At 40.6% G+C, this 22,713-nt stretch overlaps 1 protein-coding gene across 1 annotated transcript in view; it reads right to left on the bottom strand.

Moving 5' to 3' along the window:
• The window catches only part of DGKK (diacylglycerol kinase kappa), a 66,136-nt gene that overhangs the window by 24,386 nt on the left and 19,037 nt on the right, over positions 1 to 22,713 (bottom strand). The window contains exon 9 of the mRNA XM_077889895.1: positions 15,641 to 15,748. Within this exon, the coding sequence (XP_077746021.1) occupies positions 15,641 to 15,748 (108 nt within the window). The remainder of the gene's footprint in view (positions 1 to 15,640; positions 15,749 to 22,713) is intronic.

The following is a 22,713-nucleotide window of genomic DNA, read 5'->3' as shown; positions in this document are numbered from 1 at the left end:
AGTTGCTGTGGCCAAGTTCAAAAAGGGTGTTGCCTGTGTTCTCCTCTAGGATTTTGATGGAATCTTGTCTCACATTTAGATCTTTCATCCATTTTGAGTTTATCTTTGTGTATGGTGTAAAAGAATGGTCTAGTGTCATTCTTCTGCATGTGGCTGTCCAATTTTCCCAAAAGCATTTAGTGAAGAGACTGCCCTTTTTCCAGTGGATAGTCTTTCCTGCTTTGTCGAATATTAGTTGACCATAAAGTTGAGGGTCCACTTTTGGGTTCTCTATTCTGTTCCATTGATCTATGTGTCTGTTTTAGTACCAGTACCACACCGTCTTGATGACCACAGCTTTGTAGTACAACCTGAAATCTGGCATTGTGATGCCCCCAGATATGGTTTTCTTTTTTAAAATTCGCCTGGCTAGGGGATCCCTGGGTGGCGCAGCGGTTTAGTGCCTGCCTTTGGACCAGGGCGTGGTCCTGGAGACCCGGTATCGAGTCCCACGTAGGGCTCCCGGTGCATGGAGCCTGCATCTCCCTCTGCCTGTGTCTCTGTCTCTCTCTCTCTCTCTCTCTGTGACTATCATAAATAAATAAAAAAATTTTTAAAAATGTTAAAATTCCCCTGGCTATTCGGGGTCTTTTCTGATTCCACACAAATCTTAAGATGATTTGTTCCAACTCTCTGAAAAAAGTCCGTGGTATTTTGATAGGGATTGCATTAAACCTGTAAATTGCCCTGGGTAACACAGACATTTTCACAATATTAATTCTTCCAATCCATGAGCATGGAATATTTTTCCATCTCTTTGTGTCTTCCTCAATTTCTTTCAGAAGTGTTCTATAGTTTTTAGGGTATAGATCCTTTACCTCTTTGGTTAGGTTTATTCCTAGGTATCTTATGCTTTTGGGTGCAATTGTAAATGGGATTGACTCCTTAATTTCTCTTTCTTCAGTCTCATTGTTAGTGTATAGAAATGCCAGTGATTTCTGGGCATTGATTTTGTATCCTGCCACACTGCCAAACTGATGTATGAGTTCTAGCATTCTTGGGGTGGAGTCTTTTGGGTTTTCTATGTAGAGTATCTTATCATCTGCAGAGAGGGAGAGTTTGACTTCTTTGCAATTTGAATGCCTTTTATTTCTTTTTGTTGCTTGATTGCTGAGGCTAGGACTTGTAATACTACGTTGAATAGCAGTGGTGAGAGTGGACATCCCTGTCTTGTTCCTGATCTTAGGGGAAGGGTCTCAGTGTTTCCCCATTGAGAATGATATTTGCTGTGGGCTTTTCATAGATGGCTTTTAAGATGCTGAGGAATATTCCTTCTATCCCTACACTCTGAAAAGTTTTGGTCAGGAATGGATGCAGTATTTGGTCAAATGCTTTCTCTGCATCTATTGAGAGGATCATATGGTTCTTGTTTTTTCTCTTGGTGATATGATCTCTCCCATTGATTGCTTTATGAGTGTTGAACCAGCCTTATATCCAGGGATAAATCCCACTTGGTCATGGTGAATAATCTTCTTAATGTACTGTTGGTTCCTATTGGCTATCTTGTTGATCCTATCTTGTTGAGAATTTTTACATCTGTGTTCATCAGGGATATTGGTCTATAATTTTCCTTTTTGATGGGGTCTTTGTCTGGTTTTGGAATTAAGGTGATGCTGGCCTCATAGAATGAGTTTGGAATTACCCCATCTCTTTCTATCTTTCCGAACAGCTTTAGTAAAATAAGTATGGTTTTTTTTCTTTAAAATTTTGATAGAATTCCCCTGGGAAGCCATCTGACCCTGGACTTTTGTGTCTTGGGAGATTTTGATGACTGCTTCAATTTCCTTCCTGGTTAGTGGCCTGTTCAGGTTTTCTATTTCTTCCGGTTCCAGTTTTGGTAGTTTGTGGTTATCCAGAAATGCGTCCATATCTTCTAGATTGCCTAATTTATTGGCAATAATGCTCATAATAAGTTTAAAAATTGTTTGTATTTCCTTGGTGTTGGTGGTGATCTGTCCTTTCTCATTCATGATTTATTAATTTGAGTCTTCTCTCTCTTCTTTTTAATAAGGCTGGCTAGTGGTTTATCTATCTTATTAATTCTTTTAAAGAACCAACTCCTTGTTTTGTTAATCTGTCCCACAGTTCTTCTGGTCTCTATTTCATTGAGTTCTGCTCGAATCTTTATTAATTCTCTTCTTCTGCTGGGTGTAGGATCTATTTGCTGCTTCTTCTCCAGCTCCTTTGGGTGTAAGGTTAGCTTTTGTATTTGAGTTCTTTCCAGTTTTTCAACGGATGCTTGTATTGCGATGTATTTCAACCTCAGGACTGCTTTTGCTGTATTCCAAAGATGTCGAACGGTTGTATCTTCATTCTCATTAGTTTCCATGAATCTTTTTAATTCTTCTCTAACTTCCTGGTTGACACTTTCTTCTTCCAGCAGAATGGTCCTTAATCTCCACGTGTTTGAAATCCTTCCAAATTTCTTCTTGTGATTGAGTTCTAGTTTCAAAGCATTATGGTCTGAACATATGCAGGGGACAATCCCAATCTTTTGGTATCGGTTCAGACCTGATTTGTGACCCAATATGTGGTCCATTTTGGAGAAAGTTCCATGTGCACTTGAGAAGAATGTGTATTCAGTTGAGTTTGGATGTAAAGTTCTGTAGATATCTGTGAAATCCATCTGGTCCAGTGTATAATTTAAATCTCTTATTTCTTTGGAGATGTTGTGCTTAGAAGATCTGTAGATTATAGAAAGCACTGTATTCAAGTCACCAAGTATAAGTGTATTATTATCGAAGTATGTCTTTACTTTGGTTATTAATTGATTGATATACTTGGCAGCTCCCACATTCAGGGCATAAATATTCATGATTGTTATGTCCTCTTGTTGGATAGATCCTTTCAGTATGATATAGTGTCCCTCTTCATCTTACTACAGTCTTTGGGATAAACTTTAATTTATCTGATATAAGGGTGGCTACCCCTGCTTTCTTTTGAGGACCATTCGAATGGTAAATGGTTCTCCAATCTTTCATTTTCAGGCTGTAGGTGTCCTTATGTCTAAAATGAGTCTCTTGTAGACAGCAAATAGATGGGTCTTGCTTTTTTATCCAGTCTGAAACCCTGCGTCTTTTGATGGGATCATTAAGCCCATTCATGTTCAGAGTTACTATTGAAAGATATGAAGTTAGTTTTCTCATAATATCCATTCAGTCCCTGTTTTTATGGATTGTTTCCTTGGACTTCCTCCTTCTTTTACGGAGTCCCCCTTAAAATTTCTTGCAGAGCTGGTTTGGTGATCACATATTCTTTTAGTTTCTACCTATCTTGGAAGCTCTTTATCTCTCCTGCTATTCTGAATGAGAGCCTTGCTGGATAAATTATTCTTGGGTGCATGTTCTTCTCATTTAATTACCTTGAATATATCTTGCCATCCCTTTCCTGCCTGCCACATCTCTGTGGAGAGGTTTTCTCCTTATCTAATATTTCTCCTCATACAAGTTAGGAAATTCTTGTCTCTTGCTGCTTTAAGGATCTTCTCTTTATCTTTGAAATTTGCAAGTTTCACGATTAAATGTCAAGGTGTTAAACAGTTTTTATTGATTTTAGTGGGGGATTTCTCTATCTTCTGGATCGGAATGCCTGTTTCTCTCCACAAATCATGGAAGTTCTCAGCTATGATTTGTTCAAATACACTTTCTGGACCTCTGTCCCTTTAGGTGCCCTCTGGAACCCCAATTAAATGTAGATTTTTTCCTTCTGAGGCTGTCATTTATTTCCCTTTTCCTCATTATCTTTTAATTGTTTTTCCCCTTTTTCATCTTCCTTCCTTGACATCAACTTGTCTTATGTCACTCACTCATTCTTCTGCCTCTTAACCCTCATCATTAGGACCTCCAGTTTGGATTGCATCTCATTTAATTGATTTTTAATTTCGGCCTGAGTAGATATAAATTATGCAGTCACGAAGTCTCTTGAGTCCTTTATGCTTTTTTCTAAAGCCACCAGTAGCTTTTAATTGTGCTTCTGAATTGGATTTCTGACATTGAATTGTAATCCAAATTTTGTAACACTGGGAGAGAGTAGTGTTTCTGATTCTTTTATTGTGGTGAGTTTTTCCTTCTAGTCATTTTGCTCAGTGCAGAGTGGCCAAAATAAGTTGTACTGGAAAAGGAGAAAAAAAGAGAGAGAAAAAAAAGGGGGGGGGCAAACAGAAAACAAAAAACAAGGGGGAATATCCTCTGATTCTATATACTGTAAATCCCTCGACTTCCCCTGGAACTTTCCAGCGCTGCTTGGTCAATAACTTGCTTTTCCGCTGTCTTTCTAGCTGGTCTTCTGGGGGAGGGTCCTTCTGTGCTGATTCTCAGGTGTGTGCACCTGGGGGAGCTGCCCAGCCCCCTGCTCGGTGCACGGCTCAGTGTGAGCTGTTTATTCTGTGAGGCCCCTGCTCAGTCCCAGGTTCAAGGTGACACCAGGAGGAGGAACAACAGTGGTGGTGGCAAGCTCTCCACCTCTGGAGTCAGCTCCTGCAGTAACTACTGCAGCTCCCAGTCTGCAGGGGCCTGGATGGTCTGTGGGCAGGGGTCGCCAATCTGCACAGCCTGGAGGTGCCCTGCGGCAGGAGCATCCTTGCTGTCCTGTCTTCTCCTGGCCTCTGCCTTTCCCGGGGGGTGTGCCGGATTTTGGGCTGTATCCCCCAGCACCCATGGCTCCGGGGCATGCACCGCTGGAATCGCGCTTCCGGGGCCTCACAGCCCCCTCCGCTTGGAGCCGCCGCCTAAGCGGCCGCCGGAGCTGCTCCCAGGGCCCTGCTGGGCGCGTGATCCAGGCCAGACACCTGGGCTGAGCTCTCCCCAGGTGTGCAGTTCCTCTGTTAGTGCCCCTGGGAGCCTGAGGGCATCCCTGCCCCTCCTGGGATCCTGCCTGAGCTCCCTGCGAGCGCCTTTCCCTCTGGGAAGATTGGTGAAGTTCCTACAGGACTTCCTACAGGACGGGGCTTTCTTCTTCTGGGGGCACTCGCAGCGCTGCCTTAGCCTGGCTCCTCACGGGGGTGGGGGGCTACCCCTTGGATGCTTTTTTATTTCTTTATTTTTTTTCCCGTCTTCCCACCTTGATAGAACCACAAACTCTTCTCACTGTAGCATTCCAGCTGTTCTCTCTTTAACTCTCAGACCGAATTTGTAGGTTTTCAAGATGATTTTAAAGTTATCTAGTAAGTTGGTGGGGACAGGTGACATGGGGATCCTACTCCTCCGCCATTTTGCCCCCTCTCTGGATACTAACCCTTTATTGGATATATCATTTACAAATATCTTCTCCCATTGAATAGGTTGTCTTTTTGTTTTGCTGATTATTTCCTTTATTGAGTAAAAGCTTTTTATTTTGATGTAGTCCCAATAGTTTATTTTTGCTTTTGTTTCCCTTGCCAAAGGAGACATATCTAGAAAAATGTTGCTACAGCCTATGTCAGAGAAATTATTACCTGTGCTCTCTTCTAGGATATTTATGGTTTCAGGTCTCACACTTAGGTCATTAATCTGCTTTGAGTTTATTTTTATGTATGGTATAAGAAAGTGGTCCAGTTTCATACTTGTGCATATAGCTGTCCAATTTTCCCAACATCATTTGTTGGGACTTTTCCTATTGCATATTCATGCCTCCTTTGTTGTAGAGTAATAGACCATTTAATCATGGGTTTATTTCTGGGCTCTCTAGTCTGTTCCATTGATCTGTGTGTCTATATTTGTGCCAGTACCATCTTCAAGTACCTTCTTATAGAGAATAGTCATGTCACAATGGTAGCGAGACACAAGAGGGGATACCAGGATAATATAACTGGCATCCCTATGCAAACATCTGCTGAAAGGGTTCGTGGGCCCTCTGGAAGCCTCATCATCACCTCAATTTGCTGCTTTTCCTTGATGCTGATATTAACTCAGAATTAGAAGACGTAAGCTATATTCAGAAAGCAATACTCACAAAAAAGTATGAGAATAACTGGTTTATACACACCAGCTAGTCTGGCAAGTTCCATTCCAGGAGCACAAAGTTTCATCTGCTTGGGATCAATTTCATTTGAAACATATGACTCTTATATGGCAATACACTTGAAGTGTAACTTTTCTGGCAAAGTGGAGGAATTTTCCAAGACCTATATATCAAACCAATGCCATAGAATAGAACTAAGCCTACTAGGCAGATTGTAGAGGAGGAGCCAGTGGAGAGAATATGGGACAGGCAAAGGATATCAGGAGACTTGGGAGGGGGGAGGTGGGAAGGACAGTTTTACTAAATGTAGAATCTCTGATAAAAATAGGCAGGGGGCTTACAATCACTATAAAGGTTGGATAGAGGGCAGCCCTGGTGGCTCAGCGGTTTCACCCTGCCTTCAGCCCAGGGTGTGATCCTGGAGACCTGGGATTGAGTCCCATGTCGGGCCCCCTGCATGGAGCCTGCTTCTCCCTCTGCCTGTGTCTCTGTGTCTCTCATTAATAAATAAATAAAAAATTTAAAAAAAGGTTGGGTAGAGTTTACTATGAGCTTTTTAAAATTATTATTTTAATACATTTTACTGGAAAAAATCAGATGTATGTATATTTTAATAAGTATAGTACATAATCATTCTTGTGTTATTCTTCTACAGCATTTTAGACCCTGAGTTTTTACACCTGATTTTGATTTTGATGCCTAATAAAAAGTAATACAGGGGGGAGGAGCAAGATGGCGGAAGAGTAGGGTCTCCAAATCACCTGTCCCCACCAAATTACCTAGAAAACCTTCAAATTATCCTGAAAATCTATCAATTCGGCCTGAGATTTAAAGAGAGAACACCTGGAATGCTACAGTGAGAAGAGTTCGCGTATCTATCAAGGTAGGAAGACGGGGAAAAAGAAATAAAGAAACAAAGGCCTCCAAGGGGGAGGGGCCCCGCGAGGAGCCGGGCTGAGGCCGGGGCGAGTGTCCCCAGGACAGGAGAGCCCCGTCCCGGAGAAGCAGGAGCTGCACCGACCTTCCCGGGCGCAAAGGGTCTCGCAGGGAGGTGGAGCAGGACCCAGGAGGGCGAGGATGCCCTCGGGTTCCCTGGGACACTAACAGACACCTGCGCCCCGGGAGAGTGCGCCGAGCTCCCTAAGGGCTGCAGCGGGCTCGGCGGGACCCGGCGGGACCGGGAGCAGCTCGGAGGGGCTCGGGCGGCGGCTCCGCGGAGGGGGCTGCGGGGCGGGAGCAGCTCGGAGGGGCTCAGGCAGAGAAAGAGGCTCCGTGCGGAGGGGGCTGCGCGGTTCCAGGAGCAGCTCGGGAGGGCTCGGGTGGCGGCTCCGCGGAGGGGGCTGCGCGGCCCGGGAGCGCGAATCCAACAGCGCAGGCCCCGGAGCACAGGGCACCGGGACACAGCCCAGGATCCGGCTTCCCCCGGGACAGACAGAGGCCGGGAGGGCCCAGGACAGCGAGGACGCTCCTGCCCCAGCTGAGCAGATCAGCGGCCCCGCCCGGAGCCTCCAGGCCCTGCAGACGGAGTTCCTGCCGGAGCTGAATCCAGGTTTCCAGAGCTGCCCCGCCACTGGGGCTGTTCCTCCTGCGGCCTCACGGGGTAAACAACCCCCACTGAGCCCTGCACCAGGCAGGGGCACAGCAGCTCCCCCAACTGCTAACACCTGAAAATCAGCACAACAGGCCCCTCCCCCAGAACACCAGCTAGACTGACAACTTCCAGGAGAAGCCAAGGGACTTAAAGTACACAGAATCAGAAGATACTCCCCCGTGGTTCTTTTTTTGTTTTGTTTTGCTTTTTGATTTGTTTCCTTCCCCCACCCCCTTTTTTTCCTCCTTTCTTTTTCTTTCTCTTTTTCTTCCTTTTTTTTTTCGTTTTTTTTCTTCCCTTTTTTTTCTCTTTCTCTTTTCTTTCCTTCTTTCTCTCCTCTCTTTTTCTCTTTTTCCCAATACAACTTGCTTTTGGCCACTCTGCACTGAGCAAAATGACTAGAAGGAAAACCTCACCTCAAAAAAAAAAAGAATCAGAAACAGTCCTCTCTCCCACAGAGTTACAAAATCTGGATTACAATTCAATGTCAGAAAGCCAATTCAGAAGCACTATTATACAGCTACTGGTGGCTCTAGAAAAAAGTATAAAGGACTCAAGAGACTTCATGACTGCAGAATTTAGAGCTAATCAGGCAGAAATTAAAAATCAATTGAATGAGATGCAATCCAAACTAGAAGTCCTAACGATGAGGGTTAACGAGGTGGAAGAACGAGTGAGTGACATAGAAGACAAGTTGATAGCAAAGAGGGAAACTGAGGAAAAAAGAGACAAACAATTAAAAGACCATGAAGATAGATTAAGGGAAATAAACGACAGCCTGAGGAAGAAAAACCTACGTTTAATTGGGGTTCCCGAGGGCGCCGAAAGGGACAGAGGGCCAGAATATGTATTTGAACAAATTCTAGCTGAAAACTTTCCTAATCTGGGAAGGGAAACAGGCATTCAGATCCAGGAAATAGAGAGATCCCCCCCTCAAATCAATAAAAACCGTTCAACACCTCGACATTTAATAGTGAAGCTTGCAAATTCCAAAGATAAAGAGAAGATCCTTAAAGCAGCAAGAGACAAGAAATCCCTGACTTTTATGGGGAGGAGTATTAGGGTAACAGCAGACCTCTCCACAGAGACCTGGCAGGCCAGAAAGGGCTGGCAGGATATATTCAGGGTCCTAAATGAGAAGAACATGCAACCAAGAATACTTTATCCAGCAAGGCTCTCATTCAAAATGGAAGGAGAGATAAAGAGCTTCCAAGACAGGCAGCAACTGAAAGAATATGTGACCTCCAAACCAGCTCTGCAAGAAATTTTAAGGGGGACTCTTAAAATTCCCCTTTAAGAAGAAGTTCAGTGGAACAGTCCACAAAAACAAGGACTGAATAGATATCATGATGACACTAAACTCATATCTCTCAATAGTAACTCTGAATGTGAACGGGCTTAATGACCCCATCAAAAGGCACAGGGTTTCAGACTGGATAAAAAAGCAGGACCCATCTATTTGCTGTCTACAAGAGACTCATTTTAGACAGAAGGACACCTACAGCCTGAAAATAAAAGGTTGGAGAACCATTTACCATTCGAATGGTCCTCAAAAGAAAGCAGGGGTAGCCATCCTTATATCAGATAAACTAAAATTTACCCCAAAGACTGTAGTGAGAGATGAAGAGGGACACTATATCATACTTAAAGGATCTATTCAACAAGAGGACTTAACAATCCTCAATATATATGCTCCGAATGTGGGAGCTGCCAAATATATCAATCAATTATTAACCAAAGTGAAGAAATACTTAGATAATAATACACTTATACTTGGTGACTTCAATCTAGCTCTTTCTATACTCGATAGGTCTTCTAAGCACAACATCTCCAAAAAACGAGAGCTTTAAATGATACACTGGACCAGATGGATTTCACAGATATCTACAGAACTTTACATCCAAACTCAACTGAATACACATTCTTCTCAAGTGCACATGGAACTTTCTCCAAAATGGACCACATATTGGGTCACAAATCGGGTCTGAACCGATACCAAAAGATTGGGATTGTCCCCTGCATATTCTCAGACCATAATGCCTTGAAATTAGAACTAAATCACAACAAGAAGTTTGGAAGGACCTAAAACAAGTGGAGGTTAAGGACCATCCTGCTAGAAGATGAAAGGGTCAACCAGGAAATTAAGGAAGAATTAAAAAGATTCATGGAAACTAATGAGAATGAAGATACAACCGTTCAAAATCTTTGGGACGCAGGAAAAACAGTCCTAAGGGGGAAATAGATCGCAATACAAGCATCCATTCAAAAACTGGAAAGAACTCAAATACAAAAGCTAACCTTACACATAAAGGAGCTAGAGAAAAAACAGCAAATAGATCCTACACCCAAGAGAAGAAGGGAGTTAATAAAGATTCGAGCAGACTCAACGAAATCGAGACCAGAAGAACTGTGGAACAGATCAACAGAACCAGGAGTTGGTTCTTTGAAAGAATTAATAAGATAGATAAACCATTAGCCAGCCTTATTAAAAAGAAGAGAGAGAAGACTCAAATTAATAAAATCATGAATGAGAAAGGAGAGATGACTACCAATACAAAGGAAATACAAACGATTTTAAAAACATATTATGAACAGCTATACGCCAATAAATTAGGCAATCTAGAAGAAATGGGCGCATTCCTGGAAAGCCACAAACTACCAAAACTGGGACAGGAAGAAATAGAAAACCTGAACAGGCCAATAACCAGGGAGGAAATTGAAGCAGTCATCAAAAACCTCCCAAGACACAAGAGTCCAGGGCCAGATGGCTTCCCAGGGGAATTTTATCAAACGTTTAAAGAAGAAACCATACCTATTCTCCTAAAGCTGTTTGGAAAGATAGAAAGAGATGGAGTACTTCCAAATTCGTTCTATGAGGCCAGCATCACCTTAATTCCAAAACCAGACAAAGACCCCACCAAAAAGGAGAATTACAGACCAATATCCCTGATGAACATGGATGCAAAAATTCTCAACAAGACACTGGCCAATAGGATCCAACAGTACATTCAGAAAATTATTCACCATGACCAAGTAGGATTTATCCCTGGGACACAAGGCTGGTTCAACACCCGTAAAACAATCAATGTGATTCATCATATCAGCAAGAGAAAAACCAAGAACCATATGATCCTCTCATTGGATGCAGAGAAAGCATTTGACAAAATACAGCATCCATTCCTGATCAAAACTCTTCAGAGTGTAGGGATAGAGGGAACATTCCTCAACATCTTAAAAGCCATCTATGAAAAGCCCACAGCAAATATCATTCTCAATGGGGAAGCACTAGGAGCCTTTCCCCTAAGATCAGGAACAAGACAGGGATGTCCACTCTCACCACTGCTGTTCAACATAGTACTGCAAGTCCTAGCCTCAGCAATCAGACAACAAAAAGACATTAAAGGCATTCAAATTGGCAAAGAAGAAGTCAAACTCTCCCTCTTCGCCGATGACATGATACTCTACATAGAAAACCCAAAAGTCTCCACCCCAAGATTGCTAGAACTCATACAGCAATTCGGTAGCGTGGCAGGATACAAAATCAATGCCCAGAAGTCAGTGGCATTTCTATACGCTAACAATGAGACTGAAGAAAGAGAAATTAAGGAGTCAATCCCATTTACAATTGCACCCAAAAGCATAAGATACCTAGGAATAAACCTAACCAAAGATGTAAAGGATCTATACCCTCAAAACTATAGAACACTTCTGAAAGAAATTGAGGAAGACACAAAGAGATGGAAAAATATTCCATGCTCATGGATTGGCAGAATTAATATTGTGAAAATGTCAATGTTACCCAGGGCAATATACACGTTTAATGCAATCCCTATCAAAATACCATGGACTTTCTTCAGAGAGTTAGAACAAATTATTTTAAGATTTGTGTGGAATCAGAAAAGACCCCGAATAGCCAGGGGAATTTTAAAAAAGAAAAGCATATCTGGGGGCATCACAATGCCAGATTTCAGGTTGTACTACAAAGCTGTGGTCATCAAGACAGTGTGGTACTGGCACAAAAACAGACACATAGATCAGTGGAACAGAATAGAGAATCCAGAAGTGGACCCTGAACTTTATGGGCAACTAATATTCGATAAAGGAGGAAAGACTATCCATTGGAAGAAAGACAGTCTCTTCAATAAATGGTGCTGGGAAAATTGGACATCCACATGCAGAAGAATGAAACTAGACCACTCTCTTTCACCATACACCAAGATAAACTCAAAATGGATGAAAGATCTAAATGTGAGACAAGATTCCATCAAAATCCTAGAGAAGAACACAGGCAACACCCTTTTTGAATTCGGCCGTAGTAACTTCTTGCAAGATACATCCACGAAGGCAAAAGAAACAAAAGCAAAAATGAACTATTGGGACTTCATCGAGATAAGAAGCTTTTGCACAGCAAAGGATACAGTCAACAAAACTCAAAGACAACCTACAGAATGGGAGAAGATATTTGCAAATGACATATCAGATAAAGGGCTAGTTTCCAAGATCTATAAAGAACTTATTAAACTCAACACCAAAGAAACAAACAATCCAATCATGAAATGGGCAAAAGACATGAACAGAAATCTCACAGAGGAAGATATAGACATGGCCAACATGCATATGAGAAAATGCTCTGCATCACTTGCCATCAGGGAAATACAAATCAAAACCACAATGAGATACCACCTCACACCAGTGAGAATGGGGAAAATTAACAAGGCAGGAAACCACAAATGTTGGAGAGGATGCGGAGAAAAGGGAACCCTCTTACACTGTTGGTGGGAATGTGAACTGGTGCAGCCACTCTGGAAAACTGTGTGGAGGTTCCTCAAACAGTTAAAAATAGACCTGCCCTACGACCCAGCAATTGCACTGTTGGGGATTTTCCCCAGGATACAAATGCAATGAAACGCTGGGACACCTGCACCCCGATGTTTATAGCAGCAATGGCCACGATAGCCAAACTGTGGAAGGAGCCTCGGTGTCCAACGAAAGATGAATGGATAAAGAAGATGTGGTTTATGTATACAATGGAATATTACTCAGCTATTAGAAATGACAAATACCCACCATTTGCTTCAACGTGGATGGAACTGGAGGGTATTATGCTGAGTGAAGTAAGTCAGTTGGAGAAGGACAAACATTATATGTTCTCATTCATTTGGGGAATATAAATAATAGTGAAAGGGAATATAAGGGAAGGGAGAAGAAATGTGTGGGAAATATCAGAAAGGGAGACAGAACGTAAAGACTGCTAACTCTGGGAAATGAACTAGGGGTGGTAGAAGGGGAGGAGGGCGGGGGGTGGGAGTGAATGGGTGACGGGCACTGGGGGTTATTCTGTATGTTAGTAAATTGAACACCAATAAAAAATAAATTAAAAAAAAGTAATACAACTGTGAGATTTTATAGTTACTATTATTCCATGTACTGTATAATGAGAAATATTCTTCCACTGCACAGCTTCCTTTTGGTAGTTAGCAAGGCCATTTAGAAGTATGACCATGGAACTCAGGTTACTTCCCAAAGTTCTTCACTCACTCACTCACTCACTCACTCACTTACTTTCTTCCATCAGAGGATACTCCCCCTTGTTCATCTGTTTTGTTTCTTAAATTCCACATATGAGTGAAAATCATATGGTATTTGTCTCTTTGACTGACTTATTTTGCTCAGCATAATACACTCTAGTTCCATCCACATTGACACAAATGGCAAGATTTCATTCTTTTTGATGGCTGAGTAATACTCCCGTGTGTGTGTGTGTGTGTGTGAGTGTGTATCACATTTTTTAAATCCATTCTTCTGTTGATGGAGGCAAACCATAACAGACTCTTAACTCTAGGGAACAAACAGACTGTTGCTGGAGGGGAGGTGGATAGGGGAGTGGGATAACTGGGTGGTGGGCATTAAGGAAGGCACTTGATGTAATGAGCATTGGGTGTTGTATGCAACTGATGAATCACTGAATTCTACCTCTGAAACTAAAAACACACATGTCCTTGATGGAATGAGCACTGGGTGTTATTCTGTATGTTGGCAAATTGAACACCAATAAAAAATAAATTTATTATTAAGAAAAAAACAAAACAGATGAACATAGGGGAAGGGAATGGAAAATAAAAATAAGATGAATACTACGAGCTTTTAAAGTGGAGTTACAATAAGTCACTACAAGGCATGAGTTTTGAAAGGTAAGAAGTTCTATGGAAATTCAAAATACCTAGAACAACCAAAACAATTCTGAAAAAGAACAAAGTTGCAGGACTTTCATCTTCCAATTTCAAAACTTACTACAAAGCTACAGTTATTAAGACAGTGTGAGGATAGACATATAGAATAATGGAACAGAAGTGAGAGTCTAGAAAAAACTTACATTTTTCATCAATTGATTTTTGACAAAGGTACCAACACAATTCTTTGGGGGAAAGGATAGCTTCAAAAATGGTGCTGTGCTTAGATCTTCATTTGTAAAAAATGAACTTAGACCCTTACTTCACACCATACACAATACCTAACTCAAAGCAGATCATAGACTTAAATCTAAGAGCAAAAACAACACAAATTTTAGAAGAATACTTAGGATAAAAATTTTAAGACCTTAAGTTAGGCAAAACCTTTTAGATATGGCATCAAAGCATGGTTCATAAAGTAAAACACTTCATCAATTGGAACTCATCAAAATTCAAAACACTTGTATTTTAAAAGACACTATTAAAGAAAATTAAAAGAACAACAACAAAAAAAAAGACAAGCAACGGAATGAAATCTTGTCATTTGTAGCAGTATGGATGTACCCAGAGAGTATTATGCTAAGTAAGATAAGTTTGACAGAGAAAGACAAATCCTGTATAATTTCACTTACATGTAGAGTCTAAAAACAAAACAAACAAAGAAATAGAAAAATATTCATAAATAGAGAGCACAAACTGGTGGTTGCCAGAGGGGATGTGGGCGGGGAGATGAGCAAAATAGATAAAGGGGATTAAGAGGTACAAACTTCCAGTTATAATACAAATAAGTCACAGAGATGAAATATACAGCATAGGGAATGGAGTCAATAATATTTTAATAACATTGTATGGTGACAGATGGTAACTGTACTTATCCTGGTGAGCATTGAGAAATGTATAGAATTGTTGAATCAGTATGTTGTACACCTGAAACTAATATAATATTATATGTCAATTATACTTCAATAATTAAAAAAAGAAATATATAAAGTAGAAAGCAAACTCACCACAATTGAATCCTTATGAAATAATCACTGGTAACATTGTTTTATAATTATAAACCTTTTTCTATGTACATCTATGTATATCTATTTTAAAATGTTCACTATAAAATGAGTTGTAAAAAAGGCTAGCAGCTGGAAAGTAATATTTGTAAAACACATCTCTGATAAAGACTTGTTTCTCAGCCCAGGTCTGCTCTGAGGAAGAGGTTCTGGCAGCAAGTGGCAGGAGTGGTGGTGGGGCTACTGCTTTTTTTTTTTTACTTGTAGATTCAATTTACAAGAACTCAGGATGCCCTAGGTTATGTCTGTAGTACAAAAGTACTATAAGAGGGGAGAAGAAACTCCCCTCTCTACATGCAAACACACAATTACAATATACACATATATTCCTACATACCCTAACTTTCAGACAAGCAAGAAAAAGAAAGAGGTTCTTTAGAAGTAAAAAACACTGGTCCCAACATGAGCTTAGTGAGATGTGTTGCTACAAATGTTGACCTGATCTGTGATGACTCCACTGGCATCCTGACCTTGGAGCTGCCTACATAGTATAGACCTATGATTGCTGTGTAACACAGCTCATAGTGTTACTGTTGTTGAAAATAGATTACACTGACTTGATTGAGCAAATTTTCTACCTTTGTTCTGTATATGAGAGCTTGACCAAGTCCTAGTAGTGGCTTAATTCTGTTTTTGCTTGGCAAGGCTATAAATTATCAAATATTGCCCTACTGATTCTTGGTGTTCCTAACCTGATCCCCTGGATCCATTGATTTTACCCCATCTGGTGTAAGGAACTCTCATAGACAGAACAAAGGTAGAAAGTTTCTTCTCCTTACTTGTATTGTCCTGGGTGTTCATCTCTTCTGGTGTTGAATTCCAGAGAAATTTTAGCATCCAATCCAATTCCAAAATAGTTGTTCATGACACACCTTTCTTTGAAGCGTCTGAAATTAGCCAAAGGAAAGAAGACAGACCATTGGTGCAGGAAAGAAGTGCCATTATCATTAGGCTGGAGACTTTATCTGCATGAATGAAAATGACTGGGGAGGACCTCCCCTACATTGGGCACAAAACTTTATGTTCTTAACAGGCAGATATAGATGTCCTATTGTGTTAACAACTAGCTTGTTAGCTTTGAGAGAGGGCACTCAGACAGTTGGGAGGATTTAGTGGAGTTGGAACTCCTAATAAAGAAATCATCTTTGGAAGCCCTTAGATATGAGTGGTCAATATTTTCTTCAAACAGAATAAAGGGAAATAGTAATTGACTTATTCCCATAAAGAACTTTTAAGTATCTCATATAAAAATGTATGATGACATTCTACACTACTGTTTCCAGAGATGTCTGAATTCCTTTGTAGTACTTTCACATCAAAGGGCAAAGTGACCACACATTTGAGGGGAAAGACTGATAAAACAAAGTAGATATATACACAACCAAAAAGCGAGGCAGTTTTTAAAAAATTCTTCTGCATCTATCTTGGGTGTCAACATCAAAACCAGTGTGTGCTGAAGCCAGTTAGTACCAGCTCATATAAGCTGATTATGCCTATTATGTCCCAAATCTGCATTCAGTGGAATTATATCAGTAGTTTGAAACAGGTCATGGTGGGAGGGATTGTACTTGGAATAAACCAGGACATCCCCTCCCCCAGTTGTTAAACATTTGGCAGTGCACTACTGATCAAAACTCATAATTTACATCGAGACTTCAGACATGAGTGTAAGACAATGGTGAAGTAGAGGGGAGTGGGATTAGAGATACGAATAAATGGGAAGCTGCAGTTAGCTCAAATAATTGCCAACTGTCCTTTTGAGAAACTGAAGATGAATTTAGCTACTCAATCATAGATAATTTTTGTATTCATTACTAAACTGACCTCACATCTGTCACATGAGATTCTCCTCCCTCAACCGCAGTCTAGAGATTGGGATTTCTCTAGCTGATGTCCCAGCTTATCTTCTTAATGGAACTCAAAAGGAGTGAATGTGATGGAATCTGGCTACTGACAATATTTTAAGGAAGCAGCGCTAATGAAAGAGATGCCTTTAGATTTTCTATCCAGCCCTAAATGCTCATTTATTTTTTAGTGCTTCCAATTATTCACTGTTAAAGGCAATGGTGGAAAAACAGATCCTTTGAAATAACAACAGCTAACATTTATTAAGTATTTATAATAAGAATAACAATAATTACTGTTAATATATATAGCACTTAACTATGGGTGCTGAGCACTGTTTAATGCAAGTGCTATGCATATGTAAACTGAATAAACGGAAGAAACATGTGGCTAATTCTACACTTATCTTCACCTTATAATGAGAAAACTAAGGTTCAGATTAGCTGAATTAATTTTGTAAGGACACACAACTAGTGGTAGAGCCAGGATTTGACTCTGGATATCTTTAGATTGTTCTTTTTTGTTTGTTTGTTTGTTTTTTTGGAGAGGAGTTTGTATATTTTTTATTGGAGTTCGATTTGCCAACATACAGCATAACACCCAGTTGTCATCCCATCAAGTGCACCCCTCAGTGCCCGTCACCCAGTCACCCCAACCCCCCCCAACTCCCCTTCCACTATGCCTTGTTCATTTCCCAGAGTTAGGTGTCTCTCATATTCTGTCACCCTCAGTGGTATTTCTCACTCATTTTATCTCCTTTCGCTTTTATTCCCTTTCACTATTTTTTTATATTCCCCAAATGAATGAGACCATATAATGTTTGTCCTTCTCCGATTGACTTACTTCACTCAGCATAATAACCCCCAGTTCCATCCATGTCGAAGCAAATGGGGGGTATTTGTCATTTCTAATGGCTGAGTAATATTCCATTGTATACATAGACCACAGCTTCTTTATCCATTCATCTGTCGATGGACACCGAGGCTCCTTCCACAGTTTGGCTATTGTGGACATTGCTGCTATAAACATTGGGGTGCAAGTGTTCTGGCGTTTCACTGCAACTGTATCTTTGGGGGTAAATCCACAGCAGTGCAGATCTAGTTTTAACTCTTTGAGGAACCTCCATAGAGTTTTCCAGAGTGGCTGAACCGGTTCACATTCCCACCAACAGTGCAAGAGGGTTCCCCTGTCTCCACATCCTCTCCAACATTTGTTGTTTCCTGTCTTGTTAATGTTCACCATTCTCACTGGTGTGAGGTGGTATCTCATTGTGGTTTTGATTTGTATTTCCCTGATGGCCAGTGATGCGGAGCATTTTCTCATGTGCTTGTGGGCCATGTCTATGTCTTCCTCTGAGATTTCTGTTCAGGTCTTTTGCCCATTTCATGATTGGATTTTTTTTGGGTGTTCAGTTTAATAAGTACTTTATAGATCTAGGATACTAGCCCTTTATCTGATAGGTCATTTGCAAATATCTTTCCCATTCTGTAGGTTGTCATTTAGTTTTGTTGACTGTTTCTTTTGCTGTGCAGAAACTTTTTACCTTGATTAAGTCCCAATAGTTCATTTTTGCTTTTGTTTCCCTTGCCTTCATAGATGTATCTTGTAAGAAGTTACTGTGGCCGAGTTCAAAAAGGGTGTTGCCTGTGTTCTCCTCTAGGATTTTGGTGGATTCTTGTCTCTCATTTAGATCTTTCATCCATTTTGAGTTTATCTTTGTGTATGGTGTAAGAGAATGGTTTAGTTTCATTCTTCTGCATGTGGCTGTCCGATATTCCCAGTAACATTTATTGAAGAGACTGTCCTTTTTTCCAGTGGATATTCTTCCCTGCTTTGTTGAATATTAGTTGACCATAGAGTTGAGGGCCCATTTCTAGATTCTCTACTTTGTTCCATTGATCTATGTGTCTGTTTCTGTGCCAGTACCACACTGACTTGATGATCACACCTTTGTAGTACAACCTGAAATCTGGCATTGTGATGCCCCCGGCTCTGGTTTTGTTTTTCTTTTTAATTTTATTTATTTATTCATGAAAGACAGAGAGAGCGTGGGGCAGAGACATAGGCAGAGAGAGAAGCAGGCTTCATGAAGTGAGCCTGATGTGGGACTCGAACCTGGGACTCCAGGATCACACCCTGGGCCAAAGGCAGGCCCACTCACTGCTGGGCCACCCAGGGGTTCCTGGTTTCTTTTCCATGATCCCCTGGCTATTTGTTTTTTTTTTTTTTCTGATTCCACAGATCTTAAGATGATTTGTTCCAACTCTCTGAAGAAAGTCCATGGTATTTTGAAAGGGATTGCATTAAATGTGTAAATTTCCCTGGGCAACATTGACATTTTCACAATATTAATTCTTCCAATCCATGAACATGGAATATTTTTCCATCTCTTTGTGTCTTCCTCAATTTCTTTCAGAAGTGTTCTGTAGTTTTTAGGGTATAGATCCTTTACATCTTTGGTTAGGTTTATTCCTAGGTATCTTATGCTTTTGGGTGCAATTGTAAATGGGATTGACTCCTTAGTTTCTCTTTCTTCAGGCTCATTGGTAGTGTATAGAAATGCCACTGACTTCTGGGCATTGATTTTGTATCCTGCCACACTGCCGAATTGATGTATGAGTTCTAGCATTCTTGGGGTGGAGTCTTTTGGGTTTTCTATGAAGAGTATCATGTCATCTGCAGAGAGGGAGAGTTTGACTTCTTTGCAATTTGAATGCCTTTTATTTCTTTTTGTTGCTTGATTGCTGAGGCTAGGACTTGTAATACTACGTTGAATAGCAGTGGTGAGAGTGGACATCCCTGTCTTGTTCCTGATCTTAGGGGAAAGGTCTCAGTGTTTCCCCATTGAGAATGATATTTGCTGTGGGCTTTTCATAGATGGCTTTTAAGATGCTGATGAATATTCCCTCTATTCCTACACTCTGAAAAGTTTTGGTCAGGAATGGATGCTGTCTTTTGTCAAATGCTTTCTCTGCATCTATTGAGATGATCATATGGTTCTTGTTTTTTCTATTGGTGATATGCTCTCTCACGTTGATTGCTTAATGAGTGTTGAACCAGCCTTGTGTCCCGGGGATAAATCCCACTTGGTCATGGTGAATAATCTTCTTAATGTATTGTTGGATCCTATTGGCTAGTATCTTGTTGAGAATTTTTGCATCTGTGTTCATCAGGGATATTGGTCTATAATTCTCTTTTATGGGGGGGGGTTGTGTGGTTTTGGAATTAAGGTGATGCTGGCTTCATAGAATGGGTTAGGAAGTATACCATCCCTTTCTATCTTTCCGAACAGCTTTAGTAAAATAACTATGTTTTTTTCTTTAAACTTTTGATAGAATTTCCCTGGGAAGCCATCTGGCCCTGGACTTTTGTTTCTTGGGAGATTTTGATGACTGCTTCTATTTCCTTCCTGGTTAGTGGCCTGTTCAGGTTTTCTATTTCTTCCTGTTGCAGTTTTGGCAGTTTGTCTTTTCCAGAAATGTGTCCATTACTTCTTAATTTATTGGCATATAGCTGCTCATAATAAGTTTATAAAATCGTTTGTATTTCCTTGGTATCGATTGTGGTCTCTCCGTTTTCATTCGCGATTTTATTGAGTCTTTTCTCTTTTGTCTTTAATAAGGCTGGCTAATGATTTATCTATCTTATTAATTCTTCAAACGAACTGACTCCTTGTTTTGTTGATCTGTTCTACAATTCTTCTGGTTTCTATCTCATTGAGTTCTGCTCGAATCTTTATTATCTCTCTTCTTCTGCTTGGTGTAGGTTTTATTTGCTGTTCCTTCACCAGTTCCTTTAGGTGCATGTTAACTTGTGTATTTGAGTTTTTTCCAATTTTCTTTTTTTCTTAAAGCTTTCATTTATTTATTTTTTTAATAAATTTATTTTTTATTGGTGTTCAATTTACCAACATACAGAATAACACCCAGTGCTCATCCCATCAAGTGCCCCCCTCAGCGCCCGTCACCCATTCACCCCCACCCCCCGCCCTCCTCCCCTTCCACCACCCCTAGTTCGTTTCCCAGAGTTAGGAGTCTTTATGTTCTGTCTCCCTTTCTGATATTTCCCACACATTTCTTCTCCCTTCCCTTCTATTTCCTTTCACTATTATTTATATTCCCCAAATGAATGAAAACATATGTTTGCCCTTCTCCAATGGACTTATTTCACTCGGCATAATGCCCTCCAGTTCCATCCACGTTGAAGCAAATGGGGAGTATTTGTCGTTTCTAATGGCTGAGTAATATTCCATTGTATACATAAACCACATCTTCTTTATCCATTCATCTTTCAATGGACACCGAGGCTCCTTCCACAGTTTGGCTATTGTGGACATTGCTGCTAGAAACATCGGGGTGCAGGTGTCCCGGCGTTTCATTGCATCTGTATCTTTGGCGTAAATCCCCAACAGAGAAGTTGCTGGGTCGTAGGGCAGGTCTATTTTTAACTCTTTGAGGAACCTCCACACAGTTTTCCAGAGTGGTTGCACCAGTTCACATTCCCACCAACAGTGTAAGAGGGTTCCCTTTTCTCCGCAACCTCTCCAACATTTGTGGTATCCTGCCTTGTTAATTTTCCCCATTCTCACTGGTGTGAGGTGGTATAGATACATCCACGAAGGCGAAAGAAACAAAAGCAAAAATGAACTATTGGGACTACATCGAGATAAGAAACTTTTGCACAGCAAAGGATACAGTCAACAAAAGTAAAAGACAACCTACAGAATGGGAGAAGATATTTGCAAATGACGTATCAGATAAAGGGCTAGTTTCCAAGATCTATAAAGAACTTATGAAACTCAACAACAAAGAAACAAAGAATCCAATCATGATATGGGCAAAAGACATGAAGAGAAATCTCACAGAGGAAGACATAGACATGGCCAACATGCACATGAAAAAATGCTCTGCATCACTTGCCATCAGGGAAATGCAAATCAAAACCACAATGAGATACCATCTCACACCAGTGAGGATGAGGAAAATTTTTCCAATTTTCTGAGGGACACTTGTAATGCGATGTATTTCCCTCTCAGAACTGCTTTTGCTGTATCCCAAAGATTTTGGACAGTTGTATCTTCATTCTCATTAGTTGCCAAGAATCTTTTTAATTCTTCTCTAATTTCCTGGTTGACCCTTTCATCTTTTAGCAGGATGCTCTTTAACTTCCACGTGTTTGAGTTTCTTCCAAATTTCTTCTTATGATTGAGTTCAAGTTTCAAAGCATTATGGTCTGAAAATATGCAGGGGACAATTCCAATCTTTTGGTACCAGTTGAGACCTGATTTGTGACCCAGTATGTGGTCTATTCTGGAGAAAGTTCCATGTGCCCTTGAGAAGAATGTGTATTCAGTTGCGTTTGGAAGTAAAGATTTGTAAATATCTGTGAAATCCATCTGGCCCAGTGTATCATTTAAAGCTCTTGTTTCTTTGGAGATGTTGTGCTTAGAATATCTCTCATTTGCAGAAAGCACCATGTTGAAGCCTCCCAGTATTAGTGTATTATTATCTAAGTATGTCTTTACTTTGGTAATTAATTGATTGATATACTTGGCAATTCCCGCATTAGGGGCATAAACATTCATGATTTTTAGGTCCTCTTGTTGGATAGATCCTTTAAGTATGATATAATGTCCCTCTTTATCTCGAATTACAGCCTTTGGGATAAACTCTAATTTATCTGATATGAGGATTGCTACCCCTCCTTTCTTTTGAGGGTCATTTGAATGGTAAATGGTTTTCCAACCTTTCCTTTTCAGGCTGGAGGTGTCCTTAGGTCCAAAAGAGTCTTTTGTAGACAGCAAGTAGATGGGTCTTGCTTTTTGTCCAGTCTGAAACCCTGCGTCTTTTGATGGAATCATTAAGCCCATTCATGTTCAGAGTTACTATTGAAAGATATGAATTTAGTTTCATCATAATACGTATTCAGTCCCTGTTTTTGTGGGTTATTTCTTTGGACTTTCTTTTACAGGTGCGCCCTTAATATTTCTTGCAGAACTGGTTTGGTG

Source organism: Canis aureus, chromosome X, assembly GCF_053574225.1.
Source record: "Canis aureus isolate CA01 chromosome X, VMU_Caureus_v.1.0, whole genome shotgun sequence".
Lineage (NCBI taxonomy): Eukaryota > Metazoa > Chordata > Mammalia > Carnivora > Canidae > Canis > Canis aureus.
Note: the sequence above shows the minus strand (reverse complement) of the source record. Positions and strands in the feature narration are given on the sequence as shown.